The sequence below is a fragment of the Leptidea sinapis genome, chromosome 1 (genome assembly GCF_905404315.1).
Source record: "Leptidea sinapis chromosome 1, ilLepSina1.1, whole genome shotgun sequence".
In the NCBI taxonomy this organism is placed as follows: Eukaryota; Metazoa; Arthropoda; class Insecta; order Lepidoptera; family Pieridae; genus Leptidea; species Leptidea sinapis.
Window position 1 is genome coordinate 28,125,027 of NC_066265.1, and position 27,818 is coordinate 28,152,844.

Genomic DNA, 27,818 nt, shown 5'->3' on the forward strand with positions numbered 1-27,818 from the left:
ATTTACGAGGCGCGGATTATTATATATTCATTCGGTGATGAGAAGCAGTTCGATATCGACGTCGAGTGTAAAGAAAGATGCGCCCTCTGTATAACCTGCCGACTTTATTATTAGGTAGAGCTTGTGTTTTATTTAAATAACCTGACATGTCTGAGTTTAATTAAATTTATATTAATGTTTTAAAACCAGGCTTATTCGTTGGAGTATCGTGTCGTGGGATAACGACCCGGGAAGTTGGGAGGCAATTGTTTTTGAGTCGGAGGGTGGTCACTGAGGCTGCTGAATTTGATGGTGGTGTACTCGTTGGTAGCAATGGTGTCATTGAAAGTGTTCTTACGAGGGAATCGATAGATGCTCTTCTACGAAACGGTGACTCAAGTCTACAGGTAATATTTGATTTGTTTTTATCGATTAGTAATTGAATTTTAACATGTTTTTAATACATATGTAAGTCGTAACTAAACTGTTATTAAAACTAGTAAATTGTTTCTAAATACTTGTACAGTTTTAACTAATACATAAATATCATAGTCTAATGTTTGAATGTTTGAGTCGACTGATGACTGAGACAGATGTGGCGTTCATAGATGCTCTTGGGCCTCACGGGTTATCCTGCCTTAAATCGGCAGGCCGTATCAGTCGTCACGCCAGCATTAATAAAGTCATTCGCAGGGAATTTGCCGCTCTTAATATACCAGCTGTTTTAGAGCCAAATGGTATTACCCGCCGCGATGGCAAGCGTCCTGATGGAATGACGCTGGTGGCTTGGGCACGGGGAAGGGCGCTGGTGTGGGACGCTACTTGCGTCGACACTCTGCTTCGACTGCTGAAGACAGTCTCAGTGATTCATACATATTTGTGCCGTTTGGTGTCGAGACACTTGGCCCGTGGGGCCCAGAGGCGCGGAGAATGTTCAAAATACTATATTCGCGCCTCAATAAGGCTACTGGAAACCCAAGCGCTGGCAGCTATTTCGGTCAACGAATCAGCCTTGCTATCCAACGCGGGAATGCTGCCAGTATTCTTGGTACGCTTTGACGTAAGGATAGTTATAATTTTATGTAGTCATAGTATTGTATATAGAGTTTTGTTTGAATAATAAATTACAGTATTTTAGTAGGTAATAATTTAACTATACAAACTGGAAAATTTGAATTTGAATCGTTTTATTCAAAAACGATAGTATTTAATTACAGTAATGATATTAACAAAAAACGAACCTAATTAGAAATATGGAACAGAGATACAAATCTTACAAAACGTATCCGAATAATAAAATGAAATAAAAAAAGCCTTTTTTTCACACCTAGTAAACTAATGCATTTTACATATCAGTTATTCAGTTTTATAATGTTATATTAACGTATACAAATATTATAATTTAGATGTGGAAATCAAAAAACATGCATGCATTATATTATAAATTATTATTCATTTAAAAATTATAAAATTAAATTATTATTATTTATACATTATTATTAGTATATTTATTTTGTATTAATTAATTTGAATTGATTTATATATAATAGCGTGAACCCTTGATTTTGAGGGTAAAGGCCTCCTCCAAAGATACACATTTTTGCTACGTGGCCCGCCCATTGGGATTCCAATCTCATAGCATGCTTTAGTGCGTCTATTACTCCTGTTATTTCTCTTATAGTAGAGTAAATTTTTCAAATTTTTATCATGCTACTTTCCATGCTTCATTAACATGAGTTTATTTTGTTTTTAACAATCTGAATACCGAAACACAAATAAATGGAACAAGGTCTACTCGCAAAATCGACAACGATATATTCGAAACGATACGATAATAACCCGAATATATCGCATCTACCCTACTCTAACAAATGTTCGCATTCCGTATCGTTTACCGTAACCATAGACTAATATTTTGATTTTATTACAATGTTAGAGTAAATGAATTATGCGCAAACCTTGAAAAACTAAATATTATCAGTGCTATGTCGCTGTTAAGTGTCAAAAGTCAAAACATAGTTTAGGCGCTAAGGACCATGCCAGACTCTGCACCACCAATTTGGTATCATTTACACATAATGTAAATATTAAAAAAATATGTAATGAATTGAATATGACCATTTAAAAATGAATAAATAATACAAAACTCGCGGATAATAAAATGTAAAAAAAAGTAACTCAACCCTTCTCGTCGACTTCCTATTTCTCAGGCGGCCATTTGTATTATTTCTACGCATAAACGATCAACAAAATGACTTAGATTACTTGGTAGTAAAAAAAAATCTGTTGAATAGTAAATCACATATAATTGTTTTAATAATATTTATTAAGTATGTACATTGTATGGCAAATATATCTATGTAACTTGAAACGATAATAGCAACGACAGCTTAGAAGGTGTCGTTGAGATTATCGTAAAAGTGACGTTTGATTGTTTGTCGAATTCGAATATTCGTCTCTGAAATTTTCAACTAAGAGTAGGGTTAGAGCCGATAATATCAAAAAATGTTTCGTTTGTTCAATCGTCGTTTCGACATTGAATACGATGAACTAAGAGTAGGATTCGACACGACTAATGCCTCGATATATCGAATATCGATTTTAGGAGTAGGCCAACCTATTGAGTCTACAGTGCATAGTAGTTCACATTCTATCGACTCTTCTCTTGAAGGGTAAAATGAATATTGTGTAAGAAGACGCAAGTTTGTGCGTCCAACACGTGCGGTCGTGTGAAAGACAAACCCAAATCAACTTTGAATTAACTGGGGATCACAAATACAGCACGGCAATACTTCAAGCCGGCCCACATACTAGCGCTCTACAAAGCGCAGGTCCGGCCACATATGGAGTATTGCTGTCATCTCTGGTCTGGCGCACCCCAGTATTAGTTGCCGCATGGGAGGACATTACCAGTGGGAGGCTCCTTTGCACAGGATGCCGGATAGATTATCGGTACCGCAACGGCGCCTATTTCTGCCGTGAAGCCGTAATGTGTAAGCATTACTGTGTTTCGGTCTCAAGGGCGCCGTAGCTAATGAAATTACTGGGCAAATGAGACTTAACATCTTATGTCTCAAGGTGACGAGCGCAATTGTAGTGCCGCTCAGAATTTTTGAGTTTTTCAAGAATCCTGAGCGGCACTGCATTGTAATGGGCAGGGCGTATCAATTACCATCAGCTGAACGTCCTGCTCGTCTCGTCCCTTATTATCATAAAAAAAATGCACTTTCTATGTATTTTCTACCCAAGCATTATAAAAGACAATTAGAAGTTTGCTATTCAAATATTTTTATACTTCAGCCAAAAATTTGGCTGACAAAACTGCTTTTATTGAGCAGGATAGTTATAGGATTAAGACTTTAACAGACAACAGAAGAATTACCATATACTTATTATACTAGCGTAACAGACTAGACGAAGAATGTGAGAGTAAGATACTATCCTTATTCAAAAGCCTAGGCGTGAGAATGAGACGGAATAGATGAAGACCATGAAACCGTTTTGAAACAATTGAGTGTCCATTAGTCTCTTGTCAAATGGGACTGCATTCTAATTTTAGTGTTTTAATCGTAATTGTTCTGTGTTTTATAGGATATAAGGGATTGACCAAAAGCAAACTACTTCACACTTCACCAACTCACTAGCACAATATCTGTAAAACACATGAATATTTTAAATTTAGTCACGCCGTAATGAGGAGAGTGTTACGCTAGTATAGTGTATACTAAGTTTAAAGGAAATTACCCTCTGGCATGTATAGTCAATTAACTATTAGTGAGTCAATAGAGGCAATCTCTAGCTCTGACATTAATATTAATAAATACTCTAATGTTATGCCCAGTACTAGTAGTTTACAGTTTACCAACCTGGTGCATCAAAACTTCCAAGGCCAACCGACAGTCCGCCGTCCGCGAGCTCAAGGTCCTGCATCGCATTAAAATAAAATACTTGTAAATGTTTGCATTAATTATATTGCAGACTATTTGTTTAACTCGCGCAGACATATTAATTGCGTGACGTACCTACCTAATACATATATATATATATATATATAGATTATGGCGGAGTGGGCTTGTTGGCAACTGCAGCTGATGTTCCGTTGTAGACATCGTTCACAGTAATCAGTAAACCAAAGAGGATGTAAAAACTACGTAATAAGAGGCGAGAATGCCTAAGTAAAACTAGAAATTTAGTTTAGTATGAAACTTGCAGTTATTTGATATAAGTTTGAAATAGTAGTAATTACAGTATGGCGATTGGCGACGAAGTATAATCCGGCTAAGTTTGAAAGCGAACAGTTGCGCGTAGCCGTCATGTGTCAATCAGTCAAATACTGCACGTTTTATCCAATATCAGTGGGAGGCTCCTTTGCACAGGATGCCGGCTAGATTATGAGTACCACAACGTTGCCTATTTCTGCGGTGACGCAGTAATGTGTAAACTTTACTGTGTTTCGTTCTGAAGGGCGCCGTAGCTAGTGAAATTACTGGGCAAACGAGACTTAACATCTTATGTCCCAAGGTGACCAGCGCAAGTGTAGTGCCGCTCAGAATATTTGGGCTTTTCAAGAATCCTGAGCGCACAGGGCGTATCAATTACCATCAGTTGAACGTTCTGCTCATGTCGTCCTGTATTTTCATAAATATTAAAAAAAAAAACAAGTGAATTGCATTTTTCTTAGAGACTATCGCTAGCCTGCAGTAAATCGTTATTGACAGTTGTAATATTGGTAGCTCTCGTTACCTTCAAGGTGTTCGATGGAGGCAACCTGGCGCTGATGGCTGGTGCCGTAGACTCTCACGTGCACGTGAACGAGCCGGGCCGCACCTCATGGGAGGGCTTCGTGACGGCCACCAGAGCGGCCGCGGTCGGAGGGTTCACCACCATCGTAGACATGCCACTGTACGTCTTTGTTTTTTATTATACGCTTCTTTTGACGCATACACAATTATAATCATTGTAAATTCACTGCTTTTTGAATACAGAACAAAAGATTTGTTATATTTTGTGTTATAAATACCGACTTCAGAAACTCAAAAGTATAAAATAACTTAATAGAAATTCAATTTAATACACCTCTTATGCAAATCTTGTACTTTTACGACCTAACAAATAAACATACCATAAAGTTAAACTTCAGAATAAACCAAGAATATGCTAAATGTTGAGTAAATCGCTGACAACACTGATAATATAATGACAATTCCGAAGTATTTCGAGTGTCAAGCAGCCTTGCAATTTAACGCGGGAAACGAACGTCCAAATAAATTAATCATAGACAAAATTTCTATTTGAGAACATTTTACATATTCTTGGTTTTATGCTCAGGTATAACTTTATACCAATTTTATTTGTAAGGCCGTTAATGTTAATAGAGTTTTTGTCGGTGCTTGCACACTTGGGTTGTTTGGTTCTAGACGCGAAGGTATCCCGCTCGGTTACGCCTGGCGAGTGTAGCTGTGAGTGTATCTGCTATTACAGGCACCGACTTCAAACCTATCAATAGGTAGCAAATAAAAATAATAGTATTTTATTAATATTAAAGGTATAAGATTTGCATAAGAGCTGTATTAAATTATATCTCTTTGTTATTTTATACATTGACTTTTTGAAGTCAGTTTTTTAAACGTAGTCTTTTTTTCTATTTAGTGTTGTTAGTTAAGGAAAGATATATATATATTTCGTTGCTTTTTATTGTCATATATTAAATAGTATTATATTTAAGTAGTTATGGGTAGGCCCACGAAAGGTTAAGGCATTAAACAATATAGATCCCATATCCTTATGAGACACTGAAATATCGTGAAAAACGTTTGTTCTTTATCAATGACAGGTAGCCTTAGACCCACTTTTCGGCAAACGGGTTAATAATTATAATATATAATCAAACTAAATGAAAACTCCTAAAAAGCAGTACACAAATTATACTAACATCATCCACGTAAACAAAAATATTCATAAAATGAAAACTACTGGGCTTTGGCCCAGTAGTTTTGCTATATCAAATTTTTATGGGACCAAATGGCAAACATTCAGCATCAAACTAAAAGAATTACGGAAATTGGATCATAAATCTCAGAGTAATCGGTGTACATACATACTTTTCGAAGTCGGTTAAAAATCTTGATAAAGATTGCACTTGTGTCGTGCGGGGCGGTCTCGTGATTGAACACGATGTGAACCTTAAATCATTTATACGTCTAGATAGACTATGACAGCTGTGAAAACGTCGAAAAAATAGAAATTAGAACTAACCTCTATTTTAACAAAATTCCCACACACTAACACAAAGTGTCATACAAATCGCGAGTGTAAGACGTAGCTTGTCACGCACACTAAACTAATATTCTCTGGTCTGTTTTCATCGGTTGCTTAACAGCAAGAGACCTTATCTAGACGTATACATTATAAAAGTTTATTTAAAATGATTCCAGAAAATATACAAAACAAATGTGTTCCGATATTATAAAGAATTGTTTAATGAATAAATTTTATTGTAACGAAATAAAAAGAAAAGGGGAACGGTGAGTTTCTATCACGTCTGTTCTTCAATAAGTGATTTTAAAATGCAAATTTTTTTGTTGTTGCTTATTTATCATCATCAGCCGGAAGACGTCCACTGCTAGACCCCCGCCCCCAAAAAATTCCACGACGATCGGTCCTGCGCTGCCCTCATCCAACGTATTCCGGCGATCTTGACCAGATCGTCGGTCCATCTTCCTGGGGGCTACCAACACTGCGTCTTCCGGTACGTGGTCGCCAGAGGACTTTACTGCCCAACGGCCATCTGTCCGTCGAACTATGTGCCCTGCCCACTGCCACTTTTGTTTCGCTATCGTTTGGACTATGTCGGTTACTTTTGGTGGAATTACAACGCGGTTGATTTCATTATAGAAACTCAATACCACCTACGACAACTCTGGAAAATTTGAAGATCAAAGCAGCAGCAGCCAAGGAGGAGGTGTTTGTGGACGTGGCGTTTTGGGGAGGAGCAGTTCCTGGTAATGAAGTAAGTGGGACATCTTAAATATATATAAATCTGGTGTCCTGATGTTTATTTCCAGTGAGCTCCTAAACTCATGAACGGATTTTAATGGGGATTACTTCATGGAGTGCACTTTAGTCCAACTTGAGAGATAAGATAGTTTTTATTTCGATTTGGGACCCATATTTATTTTTATTTCCAATATTTATTTTGTATGGACATATTTTCTATAAGATAATTTATTAACAGAGAGCATATTTTTCGAAATAATTCTTGATGGTATGAAATATTATTGATAAATTAATGAAAAACAGTATTTTATTTATTATTATGTGCAGAACGTCTGTCGGGTCACCTAGTATTATTATAATCATAAACTAAATAGTGATGATTAGAATGCGACGCTAGAGGCCGACTCGCATCAAACTTACAAGGAAGTAGTAGCACCGCCCGCGCCGCCCGAAGAGACTTAGGGGCTAATTGTGATGATTGGTGGAAATTGGATTCTATAAAATCAAAAGCCACCATGGCTGACTTCATGTTAAGCGCCGTAGCCATAAAGTGAAGCTAGACCATAGAATAATGATGGCTACAATGAAGTGGTCATCTTTCTTATGACAATAAGGGACGAGACGAGCAGGACGTTCAGCTGATGGTATGATGGGATGCACAGGGCAAAGAAGCCTCCCACTGGTAAAACTCTGGTGTCTGCAGAGAAGTAGATGGATAGGGAATAAGAATATTCTTTACAGCATTCCTTTCAAGGCGCTCTGAGGTAATCGAGGGTTCTCTTGATTTTACTTGCTTCAACACTTCTTTCATACTCAGTTATCTTTATGTCTATATGCCTGCATACATGCCTATGATATTCTGGTGCAACTGGTCTTTCATTTTGCCGCGTGCTAAATTGGTGGCTCAGTGGGTGATGGTTCTCTCTCTTATTTGTTACTAAAGCGATTCCCAGGTTCCAAATGTTATAATTTTTAACAGACTTCGAAAAGGAGGAGGTTCCAATTCGATTGGATTTTTTTATGTATGTATTTTTTTGATTTTTGTGATTCAACTTTAGTTTCATGCGAATTGTTTGCCATTTGGTCCCATAAAAATTTGACATGTTTGGCCCAGTAGTTTTCATTTTATGAATATTTTTGTTTACGTGGATCATTGTTGTCAAATGTCCATGTCGCACCTACTCCCATAACAATTGGGAAGTGTACTCTAAAAATTGTCGACGAGTCCGTCTACCTCGGACACTCGCGAAAAGAGAAAGAGGTCACTCGTCGAATCCAACTCGGATGGGCAGCGTTCGGGAAGATCCGTAAAATCTTCTCGTCCCATATACCATAGAATCTGAAGACGAGGGTTTTCAACCAGTGTGTGTTGCGAGTGATGACTTACGGAACGCCGACGTGGTTGCTAACTATGGGCCTTATGAGAAAGCTCATGGCCGCTCAGAGGGTAATGGAGAGGGCTATGCTCGGAATTTCCCTGCGAGATCGAATCAGAAATGAGGAGATTCGTAGGAGAACCAAAGCTACCGACATAGTCCAAATGATTGCGAAACTGAAGTGGCAGTGGGCAGGGTACATAGTTCGACGGACAGATGGCCGTTGCGACATTACTGTCCTCGAATGGTGACCATGTACCGGAAGACGCAGTATTGGTAGGCCTCCCACAAGATGGACCGACGATCTGGTCAAGATCGCCAATTTACGTTGGATGAGGGCAGCGCATGACCGATCGTCATGAAAATCTTTGGGGGAGGCCTTTGTCCAGCAGTGGACGTCTTCCGGCTGATGATGATGACGTGGATGATGCTATTATAGTTTGTGTACTGCTTTTTTTGAGTTTTCGTCTTGAACCAAACAAAGCGGACAGACACCGACTTAAACCCTATCAATATGTAGCACATACATATAATAGTATTTTATTAATATTAAAGCTTAAAGATTTGCATAAGAGGTGTATTAAATTAAATCTTTTTTAAGTTATTTTATACTTTTTTTACGTTTTTCAAGTCGGTTTTTTTAAGCGAAGTGTTTTTATTATCTTTCATTGAAAAGCACAATTTCATTACTCATACTATACCTATATTTAACTTATTTATATGTATTTAGTTAATACAATATCATTATCGTGTTTAATGGAAACATTACAATTGCAAATATTTGTTACAATGTAGATACTCTCAATTAATTTACTTTCTTTTTCATTTAGAATATATTTTATTAATATTATTTATGTCATTTACATACTTCGACCGTGGCGATAAGAAAAAAAGGTGAAGGGCGAGTCGGATTTGCACACAAAATGCTTCATACCATCGTAAAAGACGAACCCTAAACACTAGCAAATAGATAAAGATGTTCGAAATAAGCCAGGAGAGCCATTCCAGTGCCTCATTAAATATTACACCACCATCGGAGCGGAACACCTCAGTCATGTCCGCCGCGCACGATGCAGGCACAAAAGAAATATGGTACAATATGGAAACTACTTACAAAAGTTCGATATGACACACTCACACAAACATGCGCTTCGACGAGGCCCCTAACTCTAAGCGGTTTTCGCGGTGTTGCAGCAGGCTAGCGAAACTCGCAGAAACTAGGAACGTGCAGTCATTGACAGATTGACAGGTGACAGGTTCAAACTTATGTCAAATGACTGCACATTTCATACTAAATTAAATTTCAATTTTTACTTAGGTAGTTTCGCCTCTTATTGCGTAGTCTTTACATCCTCTTTGGTGTTGCAGTAGCGACTAGCGAGTGCCCTGTCAAGACGATTGTCACGTTGTTATTTGTTTCCGCGATATTATAAAAATGACAACCCTATTGCTTTAATGGAGTGTAGGCACGTGTAGGTAAGGATTATATCAACAAGGCTTTGTTTTCATACTGTGTCATATTTCTACTGTGTTGTAGGCGACACGTCTGTCATGTTCATCTTCTACTGCGAGTATTATAAAGTGACGCGAAGAGCTGTTGGATGTGAGTGTGACATAGCGGCATTAACGGCTTACCACGCTTACGTGGAATATGTAATTAGGTATGGTATCTTAGAGTCTTATCGTAGAGTTCCTTGATAGCTGCAGACCCGTATTTAAAATATATAACTTATTAACGATTGTTGAATTGTACCGGCCTTACAAATAAAATTGGCATAAAGTTATAACTAAACATAAACCAAGAATATGTAATAATAATAATAATAATAATAATAATAATCTTTATTTGCATTTGAATAAGGTCAGTTTTACAATCGGTCTTATTTTATTCAGATTATGTTTCTCTTATTCTACCTACAAGGCATGCAAATATAATATGTAGTACAAACTTTTATTTTACACGAAATTGAACTTAACCATTAAGTATTATAAACTAAGCAATACAATTATAATTCTAATAAAACAGTAATATTCATGTCAAATTTTATATGTCAATTTTCGTTAAATTTAAATAGTTATTTATTGAATAAAAACAATTTTTTGTTAGCCATGTTGTTAATCTATTCTTAAGATTATTACATGTCATGTCTTTTTAATGATTGGGTAACTTATTATATATTTTTATCGCCATGTAATGAACATTTTCTTGGCTTGTAAAATGTTTACAAATAGACATTTTGCTTACGAAAGGTTTGTTCGGACGTATAACGTTTCCCGCGTTTATTTGCAAGGCAGCTTGTCATTCGGAAAACTTCAGAATTATCATTTTTTAATTTATTTAGTGGCACGGGATGCAAGAATTATCATTGTATTGACAGTGTTGTCAACGATATTGTAAAAATTTTGCATTTTCTTTGTTTATCATCAGTTATAACTTTATACCAAGTTTATTTGTAAGGCGTACATGTTTGATTGCTGTGTGTTTGTTCGAACAAAAAAAAAATGCGAATTAAGTAATTATGAAAACACTTCTATTTTTCCATCCAGAGACACCACAAAACTACAAAGGCTTTACTGTTATAGAACTACATTGTTTTAGAAAAACTGCTTTTCTATAATATATATAGTAATTTCTCATCTAAATTAAAAATATACCTTAGTAAAAACTGTTTATATATTCGTTAGATGAATTTATGAAAAAATCGACATATTTTTTTTATAATACAATATAAAAATAAATAATTACTAATAACAATAATATAATAGTTAAATATTTGAATTACATTGATACTCAGTCAGTTATTATTTGAAAATAGTAGGTATTGGTTATGTGTATTTTATATAATTTGCACGTCACAGCAATGGCAAACTTGTACATTATAATCTTTATGTCACAGACTAGTAAAAAAAGAAGGACTCCGCGCCGTGATATTAGTGAAGCACCGTTATGCTAGTGTGTGTGCGGTTTTGGGGGATACTAGTTACACAATTTTTTCTCCCTTAAATCCTACTAATATTATAAATGTGAAAGTTTGTATGTCTGGATGGATGTTTGAACTTCTTTAACGCAAAATCTACAGAATAGATTTTGATGAAACTTTACAATAATATAGCTTACAAACCAGAATAACAAATAGGCTATAATTTATAAAACTATAGTGTGAATTATACAAAATATTTATATTTTTCTTTTAAGAAGTGTGATTGTTACTAATGAATACAACTAGCGCCATCTCTTATCAACTAGCATGCACAAGATCAATACGATTTATATGGCAAAACAAGGTTTGCCGGGTCAGCTAGTAATCATATATGGCCACAAATACTTATATTGTATCGTTTTTACACTCTTTCACAACGCACGACGGCATTTTTTAAATATTTTATTGAGACGCAAACTGATCTGTCACAGACGATGAAAATTCTCATAATGGCCGCCTAAGCCCTTATTTTTTTACTAGTACGTGCTTTATGTACATAAATTTGACATGTCTATGCAAATAAAAGCTTTGACTTTAAGGCTCGGCAACTACCATCAACCACCATATAACTTGATCAGGGATTGTGCGAGGTTAAATTGTTTTTTTTATCTGATGCAGAAAGAATATCCGCGGATGATTGAAGCAGGTGTTGTCGGGTTCAAGGGCTACCTCATAGACAGTGGAGTACCGGAGTTCCCGCACCTGGAGGTGGAAGATATCGGACCTGTGTTCTCAGCATTGGATGGAGCTGCTGTCGTTCTAGCTGTAAGGAAAACTACCTAATAATATTATATTATCATCCTGAATTTATTTTATATTTCTAAACATATCACTAGTACTTACCCGCGACTTGGGAACTTTAATGAATAGATTTCATGAAGTACTTATGTAAAAGAAAGATGTGAAATATGTCAATAAATAGGTACTAATATTTAAAATTAATATAAATTAACAAGTAATAAATATATTAATAACTCATTGATGTGATTGGCCTTGAATAAGATGTAAGTTTACAGACTTCACCAGTGGGAGGCTCCTTTGCACCGGATGTCGGCTAGATTATGGGAACAACAACGGCGCCAATTTCTGCCGTGAAGCAGTTATGTATAAGCATTACTGTGTTTCGGTCTGAAGGGCGCCGTAGCTAGTGAAATTACTGGGCAAATGAGATTTGACATCTTGTGTCTTAACGTGAAGAGAACAGTTGTAGTGTCGCTCAGAAGTTTTGGGTTTTCCAATAATCTTGAGCAGCACTGCATTGTAATGAGCAGGGCGTACCAATACCACTAGCTTAACGTCCTGCTCGTCTCGTCCCTTATTTTTATTATACACTTTATATTAGCTACACCTGTATGTTTGTAACCGACTTCTTTGGGCGCGATTTTGACCCACTTTAAACGGCTAGATTTCGTTCAAACTTTGTAGATTTATCGAGGACCGATGACATATATGACAATATGACTTTTGTTAATTTATATAATTTTCACCTATAGTCGATAAGGCAGGAATTGATGTTAAAGTACTTAATAGTTTTAAAAATACGCTTTTATAGAAAATTTAGCTAAAAAATGAAAAATAAATAATAGTTAAAAAAAAACTATAAAGCGTGCTTTTTAGTTTTTTTTAACTATTAATTATTATTATTTTTTTTAAAAAAAACAGACTCATGAGCGATCATTTAATTAACTCACACGTACGGGACTAAAAACTTAGGTCTGTATGTATGTATATAAAATATATGATGTTAACAATTAGCGCAACAGCGCAAAACTGTCAATATAATAAAATCTAGCCACCCAAAGAACCTTAAAATTTCAAATTCAATAAATTTAAATGATGGCCCCAATTCGTCCTACCTTTAAAATCTAATATATAAAATTCTCGTGTCATGGTGTTAAACTTTGAACTCCTCCGAAACGGCTTGACCAATTCTCATTAAATTTTGAGTGCATATTTGGTAAGTCTGAGAATCGGACAACATCTATTTTTCATCCCCCTAAATGTTAAGGGTGGTCCACACGATTTTACGACGATATCCAACTCTGTAAAACTCTGCTTCAACCAATCGGACACGTGTATATCCTCTACACGAGCCATAGTGTATGAACGTGGATATAAACTGAAAAAGAAACAAAAAGTCAAAAGAAAAAAAAAACAAACAATTATAAAATATTCTCCTTTCACTCATCATCAATATAAATATATGACGTTTGTGTATTTTGTTGCACTATTCACTATGCACAATCACTTTGCATATATTTAAATTGAAATGATTTGTAAATTTCATTGAAAATAAGAACTTGTAATACCATTATGTTTGGAAACGAGCAACCTTAGAGTTGCTTGCTCGTTCTTATCTAAGGTAATCTGCCTTCCGAACGAGCTGTATGAAAATATTATATATTTTAAGTGTGAAGCAATTTACCTACGAAATAAAATATTTTTGATTGGAATGATATTTAGCGCCTTATATGGGCATTGGATTGTAAAAATGTTTGTCTACCTGTCTGTCTGTATGTCCTTTTAACTCAAGAATGAAACTCATGCACGATCTCGGTGACAATTGGTGTGTAGTTAGATAATTTTACTGGCTAATGATAATTGTAATTCTATTTTGAAATACACAGAAGGGTTATTGGAGACAGAGGTACGACAGCATTTGTTGCGACTTCACGCACTCAGCTTGTAATCAGACGGCGATTTATCTTAATTAAACTAACATCGATAGATATATCGCGCACAATAGCGTTTGTAAAATATAAAACAATTAAGTATTAATATTTTTTAAACATCGCTATAACGTTTTAAATGAAGTAAGTACTCTTAAGTCTTAAAACCTTACAAATAAACTAAGTATAAAGTTAAACCTTAGAATAAACCAAGAATATGCAAAATGTTGACTATATCACTGAAAACACTATCAATACAATGATAATTCTGAAGTTTTCCGAATGCCAAGGAGCCCTCTAAATAATATAATAATATTGACACACTTTTTACACAAATTATCTTGCCCCAAATTAAGCATATAGCCTGTGTTATGGGTTACAAGACAACGATATATTTAATACAATATACTTACTTAAACATACATAAATACATTATGAACATACATTAATACATATAAACATCCATGACTCGGAAACAAACATCCAATATTCATCATATAAATGCTTACACCTACCGGGAGTCGAAACCGGGACCTCTAGCATAGTAGGTAGGATCGGTAACCACTCGGCTATACAGGTCCTCAAAAAAAATGAATGCGGGAAACGTTATACGTCCGAATAAACAAATAATAAGCAAAATGACAATTTGTATACTGCATATTGACACGAGAGTGGGTCAGGGATTGGAAAATAAATACAAAGCTTGAAGGAACAAGTCTGTATTGCTTTCACTTTTCCGAACTTGCATTTCGCGGGTCTGCCACTGTTTCTCTTGCCGATGAAGATGCCTTCAGATCACACCGCACCGAACACTAGTTCTATCTTATATCTTCTTCTTCTCCTGGTTCACTTACACTTTTAACTACTTCTTCTTCTCTTCCTTCCTTTTCTCTTCGCTTTCGAGTCTGAACTAGAACTCCCGTAGTTTCGCGATAATATTCTTGATTTATACTAAGGTATAACTTTATGCCAAGTTTATTTGTAAGGCCGTTAATGTTTATTTACAGTTTCACGCTGAATTAAATGACTCCCGCATTACAACTGATTGTGACAATGAATATTGTACAGGTGAGTTATTAAGATACAAATATTTTCGCTTTCTACCGTTGTGTTTTAGCAGAATAATGTTATGAAATTGTTACACTAAAGTGAAGTTTCTAGGAAAAATTAAAATAAACGTGGTCAAAAATCGATTTATAATGGAAACATATTATGTATCTCAAAATAGAATACTTTACTTTAGCATTATTGCTCTTTTTCATAATGGAGTAAGCTAACTTTCAAAATCTTTATGTCACTCTTACGTGGTAACCTGAGAGACAAGTTCAACCCTTAATTTTTGGAAAAAAAATGACAAAGTGCCAGGTTGGGTCTCTACGCGGAGGAAATATAAAATTGAAACTAAAAAGTAAATATAAATGATATAATTTATACAGCAGACTTAAAAGCTGATAAAGGAAACAAAACTTATGTACGATGCGCGACTCGAACCCGCAACATCTCGTGTTCTGTGCGAGTGCTCCTTCTCTGAGCCAACCGCTCGACTGACGAATCGTTGATAAATCTTGTATATGTCTTGTTCAACTCTCACGTTGTGGCTTCATCCACAGGATCTACTTTATAGTTGATAACCTACTCAACCCCAATACTTGCATATTAGGAAATTGACTTGAGATGTCGCTCGTTCCAATTTAAGCAATTTATTATTTTACGTATGGTTGGCTCAGTGGAAGAGCACTCGCACGGAACGCGAAAGGTCGTGGGTTAGAGTCCCGCATCGTTTATAAATTTGGTATTCAAATTTAATTTGAGTAATTAATTCTAGAAGTGAATTGATTGAGACACTTTAAAAAATAACAAATTGTTTAGAGAATTTAAAAGAATTTAAAAATATTTCACGCGTATTCCAGTAGATTTAATTAGCACTTTTAGCTCTTTCACTCTCATTGAATCCTTGTTAAAAATGTTTACAGTTATATAATTGAGTTTAAATTTAGTTATGTACAGTAATATAATGAAAGTGTATAAATTATTAAACGTTATAAAAACAGCCGATCTATGGGGCTTATCTTGTTTATACCGTTATGTAATTTTCAAATAAAACTCTTGAACCGCACAACCTCATCTATATATATAAAAGAGAATGTATGTTTGTATGTTCCCTAATAACTTCTAAACTATTCGACCGATCTCAATGAAATTTTTTGTAATAGATTTGTTGAAGCTCAAGGAAGGTTTACATATATATTTTACTAGCTGACCCGGCAAACGTTGTTTTGCCATATAAAGTATAATTCACGCGATAGTTTTATAAGTAATAAAATATTGCCTATATTATAGCCTGTACATCATTTTGTTCTATTGTCAATAGTTTTTGCAGCGCACGCAAATATAGGTTTTCGATTTTACACCTTGTGTTACAAAATAGCAATTTTATTACGGATCTCTAATTTTGAAAAAAAAAAACATAGCCTATAGCCTTCCTCGATAAATGGACTACCCAACACTGAAAGAATCATTCAAATCGGACCAGTAGTACCAGAGATTAGCGCGTTCAAACAAACAAACAAACAAACACTGCAGCTTTATAATATTAGTATAGATATGGAAATACAACGTTTGCCAGGTCAGCTAGTACTAAAATAATTTACGGGGACTGTTAACTTAAATTAATTAATATTGTTTATATTAAAAATACCGCTCTTGAATAAGTGACTTTATTGGCTTAACTGATTCGTCTTTCCATATTACAATCGATTGTGAATGAAAACGTGACGAAAATAATCAACCATTACTTAATGCTGTCTCACTGGAGGCAGACGTAGAAGATGTAGACAGAATTATATTTATTGATCTTAAGTCATAGTGCAACTAGGTGGAATGACATACCCACGAGATACTTAAAATACGTACCTATATTTCGAGAAGTTTTAGACATGTTGCAGCTAAATAAACCCTAATTAATACCTTTTGAGTAATACATAATGTTGCTTTAGCCTAATCTATGTAAATATATTGTACTACTCATACCATTAATTATCTTTCATCTCATTGTTGATATTAATCATATTATGATTGTTAGTAATAGATTCATTACTTTTAGCTAATACGAATGTATCAATCGTGTCTCTGTTCGTATTCTATTCAAATTCAAATATTTTTATTCTAAATAGGATGCGACATCACTTAATGAAAGACAAAAAACTACCACCCAACTGAGAAGAAAAGGCGCAACAAAGCGGGCTTATTTTTCATCAAAAAACATATGTTTACAACAAAAAACATAAGTAATATTGTACAATTAAACTTATTATTTAATAGCCTGAGGGTGGTAGTTCCATTCCCAATCTGTGGTATCATTAAGAAAGTCACCTTTACCACACAAACGTTAGTAACAATTCTTTTGAATTACGTAATACTTTTGTTTTTAACATTTTCTGGGATATTGTTGTTGTTGTTGCTTTTCAACAGAGCGGACCTTCTTCTACAGGTTGCTGTTTATTAAAGTAATATATATTTATTATTTAAATATTGTTTCATAGATCCGTATCTGTACAACACTTATCTCGCAACTCGACCAGAGGCACTGGAGCTAGACGCAGTGAGTTTGCTGGTCGAATACATCGAGGCTTATGAGTAAGTCCATCATGACATTCAAGAAAGTTAGAAAATAGAAATAGAAACACTGTATCTATATATATAAAAAAGAATGTATGTTTGTGTGTTCCCTAATAACTCCTAAACTGTTCGACCGATCTCAATGAAATCTTTTGTAATAGATTCGTTGAAGCTCAAGGAAGCTTCACATATATAATTCATATGGCGAAACAACGTTTGCCAGGTCAGCTAGTTAGTAATAAAAAACACTCACACAAAAACACAACAATTTACAATATTAATTAAAATCTTAAAATACTAAATTAAATAACGTATCAAATATTATAAAAAAAAAATATATAAATAATAGTGTGAGCGTGAGCTAAAAGGAGCTGTCTCAGTATATTGTTGGTGAGTGCAGAAGACACCAACATAACACTGGTTTTCAGCAGCCCCTCATGACATTTGACACTTGACATATTAAGTTCTGTTTGATATTTCTTGAAAATTTTGAATAAAACCTTACATTGAATCAGCGTTCCTATTCACGTTGTTATCAAATCTTTGCAAATGTGATAAAGAGAAATACGAAGCCACTTGACTGGAATTCGGCGCTCTGCGAACAACTCGGTTAGCTATAGCGACTCCTGTGGGAGGGAGTGTGCCGAATGCTAACAACGCACTTAATAAAATACAACCATCACCAACTGGATATAAATCTGGTCTCCAACGTTGTGCTCTGCGAATCCCTTCCATTCGTTCCGTGGTGATTCCAGATTTGATGCGACATAGATAGGATATAAACACAATATTTTTTCCTATAATGACACAATAATAGCTTACCATGAGGTAGCTGGCATGCTCATCCATCTTCTCTTCAAATGAAAACTTTCTTAAATTGAAAGACTCCAGCCCGTGGAAGCATGCCTCGTTCTCTGTATAAAACCAAAAGCATGTGACTTACGATGTAAACAAACCAATTTGTTCAAAATGCCCACGTTGTATTGAACAAACCTCATTTTCAATGTAACTCTCACGGTCTAGTAAAAAATAAGGACTCCGTCACACCTTACATAACAGTGTAGCACCAAAACAAGCCGATTAACGTATAAATATATAGCCCCACGCACACACACTACTACAGGCCGATTGGCGGCCATTATGAGAATTTTCATCGTCTGTGACAGATCAATTTGCGTCTCATAAAATATTTTAAATAAATCGTGCGTTGTGAAAAAGTTTGAAAACGATACGATAAGTATTTAAGGGTGACAAAATTGTGTTTCTATTATCCCCGTAACCGCACACATACTAGCATAACGGTGCTTCACTTGCTAATATCACGGCGCGGAGTCCTTTTTTTACTCGTCCGTGGTAACTCTATGGAAATTATTCGATCATATAATACTATAACTATAATATTTTCTTTTTTGTAATTTTTTCAATATATTTTTTGTTTCTATCCTTAGCCTTATTATTGGTGTTTAAGTTTGTGTAAGTAATTTTGAACTTTAAATACATAAACATGTATTATTTGTGTTTAGGTTACGCTTTGTACAACAGTTTCATAATGTATATAAGTACCATAACTGTTAACTATGGATGGTTAGTATCGTAGTATTAATGCTTGTGGTGTTTACCTATAATATATATACAATGAGTAATAGTTATGTATAATAATAATAATATTGACACACTTTTACACAAATTATCTTACCCCAAACTAGGCATAGCCTGTACTATGAGTAGAAGAAAACGATATATTTAATACAATATACTTACTTAAACATACATAAATACGTATAAACATCCATGACTCGGAAACAAACATCCATATTCATCATATAAATGATTGCACCTACCGGGATTCGAACTCGGGACCTCTAGCTTAGTAGTCAGGGTTACTAACCATTCGGCTATATGGGTCATATCATCATATATAATAATATATAATAATTTATTTCTCTTAAAATCATAGTTTACAGCAGCTTGTGGCCGGAGTCACCTTTTAAGCAAATAATGCCTGTACCAGGTGTCTCCGCTCTTCCAATTCAGCAATGTGTTATATTTAACAAAAGTTTTATTGACATGGTGGTGAAATAATAATAAAGTTATGAAATGAATATAAATTTAAAAAGGTTATGAAATGAATATAAATTAGCAATTTAAATATTTGGAAAGTTACTTTTGAACACCTTAACAATTACAGCGACAAAGATTTACAATTACGATTTTTAATTCTTATCGAACATGTAAGTCACTTTTTATTATTATAAACATAAATGATAAATATGTGTAACTATGTGTGAGTGTGTGTGTGCGTGCGATACTGTGTGTTTTTGTGAGTGTTGTGTGCGTGTATATATGTTAAGTGCGTGTGGAATATTTTCTGTCTGATCTATGTAAACATTGGATAAGTTATTATACTCTGTACATTATTTAAGTTGTTTAAGTAAAATCTCCGTTGCCTCATAGTCGAGAGACTTTAACCACTTCTCTACGATTTTTTTACAATCGTTATATTGTTTTGAGTGGATATGTAGTTTTTTATTTATTTTATTGTAAATTTGAGCTGAGAGACTATTGTATTGTGCGCTAGCAAACTTTGTTTTTGTTCGAGGGACTTTAGTTACGTTAGGTTGCCTCCTACTTTGTTTATTATTTACGAGACATGGTACTTCTTTATGGCTTTTGATTAAAACATGTTTCAGAAACAGTTTCCTCACAGAGAGTAAACCGCACTCAAGGTAAAGTTGTTCTGTAGAATATCTGTAACGTTTGAAATACATGGCCTTAATCAATGCTCGTTGCGAGCGCTCAATGTCTAAAAACTTAATATGTGTATGTACACATACAGTAGTTTAGTATACATGTGTATATGTACAATTATATTATAAGTTTCGTTGTAAGAACTGCTGGTAGACCTAATTTCAAATAAATAAATCAAGCAGCTTTATATCCCGACCACCTAGAAATCTTATTGGGGTCTGTACCTATTGTGATTGTAAGGTCTAAAATTTCCAACGCCGTATAGAGCATAACTTCTCAACCTTAATTTGCTCACCGCCCACTTTGAGAATATATTTTTTCTAGAGTATTTTCGTGTATTTTTTTGCCTTTTTAGACTATGTTTTTTAATCTACCCACGCCCCATCTGCGCCATCTCAATGCCCCCTAATTTTCTCTGGGTCTTCTACTGCCGGGGGGCAAAAGAAAGTCTCAAACGCCCACAAGGGGGCGTTATCGCCGACCTTGAGAAGCTATGGTATAGAGTGTGCGATGTGTGATTCTAGTGTCCACGTCCACATAGTGCATGTGTCCGCTGAAGGTGTAATACCTATACTGGAGGAAGCCAGGCAGAAGCGATTGATGAAAGGAAACAGCAGATGGCGTGGCGGGGTGACTGCGGAGACCTGCCACCACTACCTCACCCTCAGCTCGGAGCAGATCCCTCCTGGACACACGGAGTACAAGTGCTCGCCGCCCATAAGGAATATTACAAATAAGGTATAGAATGCTGTTATATTTACTTTTGACTGAGGCTGAAATATACTGTTTCAAATATATTATGTTATTTGTAGAGAAGCGTTTTTATAGAATAACGTCCAAAGGGAATCGAATCCTTGACTGGCTGGCTCCAAAGTAGGCTTTAATACCGACTGCTGCATCTCCTCCGTCCAATGAATTTATTTATTTATTAAATTCCGCCAACAAGGTATACACTTATATAAACACAGTATAATACAAAAACAATAACATTTATATGGTAAGTGATGCCTTAATTATAGGCGCAAATGACTTGTTATTCAATTAAACTAAGCCACAAAATAAAATAAGAACTATAATATATTATATATCTATGAATATAATCTTAATATAAATTAACATAAAAATAGATTGAGGATCATCCCTCCCTTAAAAGAACCGTTTTTATATATTTTTTTAAACTTGTGTAAATTGTGATCAAATATGTCGACTTTTTTGTATAATAATATATAATATTGTTTATGAAGTATTATCGTGTAGGTAATTGAACAATAACGCTATATAACTCATAGTAATGTTATCATCTCATCTCCGGACTTACTGCACTATTCAGTGTTATTGACCTAGATCTCCGAAGCAGCTGTCATGATTAGAGCAGATGTCATATTGTTATCAAATTGAGATAATGTTTTGCTTATTCTTAGTACTACGATCTATCTCGGTAGATGGTTCACAGCGGCTCTTCTTTCTGCTGTCAAGGAGCAGAGTACCGCATCATTTCTATCTATCGCATCTTCTAGATTTTATGTCCGTGCGAAACCGCGGGGCCGCATAAAAATAGTGTTTTCAAGAATCAACGGCCAAATTTCGTTCAAACTTCGTAGATTTATCGAATCTTCTTCTTTATCCTCGCACTATCCCATTTTAGTCGGGGTCGGCTCTCCTAATCAGTCTTCGCCAGGACGTTCTGTCCTGGGTCGTCTGCGGATCTATTTGGGCTTTTTGTAGATCTTTGTCTATTACTGATTTCCATGTTAATCGGGGTCTTCCGCGTCCTCTTGGTCCGGTGTTAATATCAAGCACTCTCTTGGTCATATGATCTTTTGGGCGCCTCATGACATGCCCATACCACCTCAATCTAGTCTCCAACAGTTTTTCTGGGATTGGCCTAACTCTAAAGGTGCCGCGGATGTGCTCATTCCTCACTTTCTCCAAGCGAGTGACGCCACCAGACCATCTGAGCATTTTCATCTCGGTGACATGCATCCTGTGTTCCTGGTGCTTTTTGAGCGGCCAGCATTCCGAGCCGTACATTAGTGCTGGACTTACGGCAGTTTTGTATACTTTGCCTTTTATTATGGGCATTTTAGAGTCACACAGCACACCTGTTAGCTCCCTCCATTTCATCCAGCCAGTGTTAATGCGGTTGTAGACGTCGAGCTCTATGGTGCCGTCGCTTGTCAGGATAGAGCCAAGGTATTTAAAGAACTACCCTTCTGAGTGGGGTTTTCGGGAGTTGTATGGTACCATGTGTTGAGTTGGAGAAGCTACAGTGCATATACACAGTCTTCTGTCTGCTAACTCTCAGTCCAGCATTTTCCAAAGCACTGCGCCATTGTTCTAGTGTGGTCTGTAGCTCCTCCGCGTCTTCACTAATGAGCGCTATGTCATCTGCGTACAAGATGTTCCACGGGGGCTTTTTCTGAAGGTCTGCTGTAATGTGGTTCATCACTAAGTTAAAGAGTAATGGGCTGAGAGCTGAACCTTGATGCACGCCGACTTCCACGTCAAATTGGTCACTCAGACTGGCGGGGCTGCGCACCTTAGTTTTCACTTCTCTGTACATGTCCATCACCAGTTGTACGAGCCATTCTGGTACGTAATGAGCTAGCAAGGACTGCCAAATGAGATCTCTGTTCCGCTTACTGTATTTTGGATACCACTGCATTATTGCTTTGCTCCCTTTGTATGACCAGTCCATCTCCATTCAAATTGCTTTAGCTTTATTGAAACGTCTTCTATTTTATGTTTGTTTTCGTAGTGTTTTATTGTTAACTATATCTACTTCTTTATCCAAGCATGCTTCTTTCTATAGCGGATTGGCAGAATTCATTTTTTTTAAGATAAGCTATAAGTAACTGGACTCATATTTATATGAGACTGATATACAACAATTATGGTGCCATGAAGCAGTAATGTGTAAGCTTTACTGTGTTTCGGTCTGAAGAGCGCCGTAGCTAGTGAACATACTGGGCAAATGTGACTTGACATCTTATGTCTCAAGGCGACGAGTGCAGTTGTAGTGCCGCTCAGAATTTTTCGATTTTTCAATTGAGTGGCACTGCATTGTAATGGGCAGGTCGTATCGATTACCATCAACTGACCGACCTGCTCGTCTCGAACTTATTTTCATTAAAAGAAAACTCTCTGTTGCATTTTGCGCCGTTGCTTCTCTCTCAGCGCGACATTTGTTTCCGAAGCTACGGTAGTGACACCGAATCTGGTCCATGTTCTCTACAGAGTAGGTATATTGATTACAACTAACAATAAATAAACATTATGTCGTAGGAGAAATTATGGCAGTACATCGAAGAGCGAAGATTTGATTTAATCACGTCTGACCATTCCCCATCGGTTGCCAGTCTGAAGGGACCCAATTTCCTGACGGCCTGGGGTGGAGTGTCTTCGGTTCAATTTGGTAAGACACACACAGCTACTAATACTTCAAGAAACATCGGGTTCATGCAAATTCGACTGCAGTGGGTATTATTGATTGGCCAGCACTGGGTTAACTGATACAATACCGAGAGAAACTCTACAATGAAAAGTATGTCATACGTAAATAACATTACACTTGAAATATGTCATATTTTTGTACAGCTCATTCGGAAGGCAGAATTCCTTAGAGAAAAACGAGCAAAAAACTCCAATGTTAAACTCTGCTATTTTCAAAACAGATTAGGTATCGCAAGTTCTTTTTTCAATTTAATTTACAAATCATTTCAATAATTACAATATATTCAAAGTGATGCAACAAAAATACTCAAACGTCAAATACTAAATGCCATACACGAGTAAGTAAAAAAAAAGTAAATTATTAAGTAATAAGATAATACAAGAGTTACTAGTACAGTAGTACATCAATCCACACATACCATAAATAAATGAAGGCAATAACTTTTATTTAAAGAAAAATAAGAAAAAAAATTAAAAAAACATGAAGCAGACTTCATCCCGGTGACAGGATCATTCAGCCACCACAAGCGCCCGTTCACGTGAATGAGGTATGGACCAGCCATCGCCTCCCTGAAACATATTTTAGGGAAGGGCTGATCCGCCCCACGTCACTGCCATAAGCAGAGGCCTTAAGCTAGCAAGACGATGCCTGTCACGAGAACTCTACCAAATAACAAAAAAGAATGTTCATCTACATAATATGCAATACCCACTAAATGCGTTTACTTACAATGTGACCATTATATTTAAATTTACATACTATAACTCATAGTTATTGTTAATATTATTAAGATTAATTAAAAGCTCAAACCCTTTCGGCTTTCTTATCATTTGAATTATTTAACTATAAGTACATTTATCAATCTGATACAGGCAGGTAGCCCAGCAGCTCTGTAGTGTGTTAAAGGAATTCGTACTTCTAAAATAAAATGGATCAAGTTTTTTTTATGAATATAAGGGACGAGACGAGCACGACGTTCAGCTGATGGTAATTGGTACGCCCTACCCATTACAATGCAGTGCCACTCGTCACCTTGAAACATAAGATGTAAAGTCTCATGCCCAGTAATTTCACTAGATCAAGTGTGATGCGGACACGCTAAAGAAGAGTTCCGTACTTTCTTATTAGATATAAAAATACGTAGCTAGGAAATATAAATGTTCTTTTTATTTGCAAGGCGGAATTTTTTTGAATCCGCTATCGTCGTTTTTTATTGCCGGATGTCTGAACTCGTCATAAGTATGTTAAACACACGTTATTTTATGATTGAGGTAAAAATTTGAAAATTAATATATAATAAAAACCTGCAGTAGGGCTTACATCACTTATCAAAGTCTCACAGTGTTAGATCTTATTGCAATCTAATTTGAAATATGTAATACAACTGAATTTAATTTATTATCATTCAACAGGTGTGTCCTTATTTTGGACAGAAGCGAAGGCTAGAGGATATAGTCTATCTACACTGTCTCATTTCCTGTCCGCTGGCCCGGCAAAGCTGACAGGACTACAGAGGAAAGGTTTCTTAAGACCTGGATATGACGCCGACCTAATTTATTTTGATCCAGACGCATCATTTGTTGTCACACCTGAAATTATTATGTACAAAAATAAGGTTAATATGTTTATGAATACGATACATTAGTTTTACTTCAGAGTTTAATAGTTTTAAGCCTTGGATAACATATAGGTACCTGCCTACCTATAATAAATACAGTGTCTTTGGTGCATATAAGATACTAGAAATGCCCCGCGGTCTCATTCGCTTAGATACCTATCTAATGGTAGTGGAAAGTCTACTAAGTCGGACTATAGATTTATTATTATTAACAAAAAAATTTATCTTATTTATTATTTTTTTATTGCATTGTTTTAGATTGACACTTTTAAATTAGATGTTTTAAATACAATACCTGATTTTAATAATTTTAAAAGAATTTTACAGGAATTGAAACGGTATTTAATAAAATATAATTTAATGGGATAAGGATTAAATACAGAGGTATGAATAAATATGGTTTGATTATTGTCGGCACTTATATGACCTTTTAAGCACGGACGAGTAAAAAAAGAAGGACTCCGCGCCGTGATATTAACAAGTGAAGCACCGTTATGCTAGTGTGTGTGCGGTTACGGGGGATACTAGTAACACAATTTTTTCTCCCTTAAATAATCATATATGGCCACAAATACTCATATAGAATCGTTTTTACACTTATTGACAACGCACGACGGCGTTTTTAAAATATTATATTGAGACGCAAACTGATCTGTCACAGACGATGACACTTCCCATAATGGCCGCTTATCGGCCTGTAGTACTGTAAGTGTGTGCGTGGGGCTACATATTTACACGTTAATCGGCTTGTTTTGGTGCTACACTGTTATGTAAAGTGACACGGAGTCCTTATTTTTTTACTAGTCCGTTATTTTAAAATGTAAAAATGTAGTTATAGTTGCATAACTACAGTAAGACATATAGTATCGCGAACTTTTTTGTAGATATTGATACGTTCTTTAATACTGTTGAACATTTTTTGTTCTATTCTATTGATCACAACTTGGGTTACATTATTGAATTTTTATCTTTATAGGGATCCATATTTTAAAAAAAATGTAATATAGGCTATGTCACTCAGTAAAGATGGTAAAACATTACAAACATACATACAAACCCACAAATATTTCCACTTTATAATATTAAGTTTAGATTCGTTAGATTTAGATGAACTCTCTGCTACTATGATAACATCTATTTTCTTTGCGTATTATATAGTTTTCAATCATTTTATATTGTTTGTTACAGATAAGCCCTTACATGAACAGAGTGTTGCAAGGACAGGTAGTTTACACGTTCTTGAGAGGTCAGCTGGTCGCGTCCAGTGGTGAAGTCTTCGAAGGTCCACTAGGAGAACTATTGCTTAGTCCAGCTGTATTGTTTAACTGAATGTTATTTACTGTTCTTAAATTTTTATGATGTTGTTTTATTTATTGTTGATAAATATTACGTGTATAATACAGGATGTTAAAAAAAAACCTGTACTAGATCTTGAGGCGTAGGTACGTATATCAAGTAGTGAGAATATATAAATATTGATATTCAGGAAATAAGCACATTAAAAGAAAGTAAAAAAAAAGAATAATTAACGTACCCGATTATAAAAGTTTTGATACCTCTGCCTGCAGCCATTTTATTTTATTTTTCCCCGCCCACACACCCATTTCATTCATGTACCCTGCGAAAGGCGCGCGGGCGGCGCGGCGGTCGGTCGGCGGCAAAACGAAAGATATGTATAAATAAGAAACATCGCCCGCCTTATTCATTTGAGCCGCCACGCCGCGCAGCTGATGCTAGTAATACGCCATTGGACCGCCAGGGCGATGACTTTAGTTGATGACTCAAGATTTATGAAAACATTTATTATGGCATGTTCTTTTTATAATTTTAATTTAGTATTTAATATAAGGGGTTCTGATTTTTTAATTTTAATTTTTAGTAGTCTCTCCGTATTCAACTTTATAGCTGTGTCAATTATCGTACAGGGTTTTTTAACATAGTTTATATCAAACTATGTTATATAATATATGTATACTAAACTACATTTGTTGCAACTATTTTGATTAAAATTTTCAAGTTTATAAAAATTTATTTTTTAAAACCTTGTTTTTTTTCAAATTTTTGGAAAATTCCTATTATTGAATAATGCATTTAACATACGTTAGTATTTACCAGTAGGACACTTATTTGCATTGCCTTTGAATGCCGGCTACGTGGGCGGCATTCACGGCGGCGGCTCAGCGGCGCCTTTTCTGCTGTGAAGTAGTGAGGTTTTTTTTTATGAAAAAAAGGGACGAGACGAGCAGGACGTTCAGAGGATGGTAATTGATACGCCCTGCCCATCACAATGCAGTGCCTCTCAGGGTTCTTAAAGGCCCAAAAAATTCTGGGTGGCACTACAACTGCGCCCGTCGCCTTGAGACATAACGTTAAGTCTCA

The 27,818-nt window shown here is 35.6% G+C and overlaps 1 protein-coding gene across 1 annotated transcript; it reads left to right on the top strand.

Annotated features, from left to right (window-relative positions):
- On the top strand, positions 1–27,480 carry LOC126969471 (allantoinase-like). Its single transcript, XM_050814921.1, has 11 exons — positions 1–114; positions 190–386; positions 4,730–4,881; positions 6,874–6,988; positions 11,951–12,097; positions 15,009–15,069; positions 17,544–17,637; positions 20,892–21,105; positions 23,653–23,782; positions 25,234–25,436; positions 26,628–27,480. Exons 1-11 carry the CDS (start codon positions 78–80, stop codon positions 26,766–26,768), a joined length of 1,491 nt encoding a protein of 496 aa, XP_050670878.1. The 5' UTR covers positions 1–77; the 3' UTR covers positions 26,769–27,480.
- Positions 27,481–27,818: the final 338 nt, after the last annotated feature.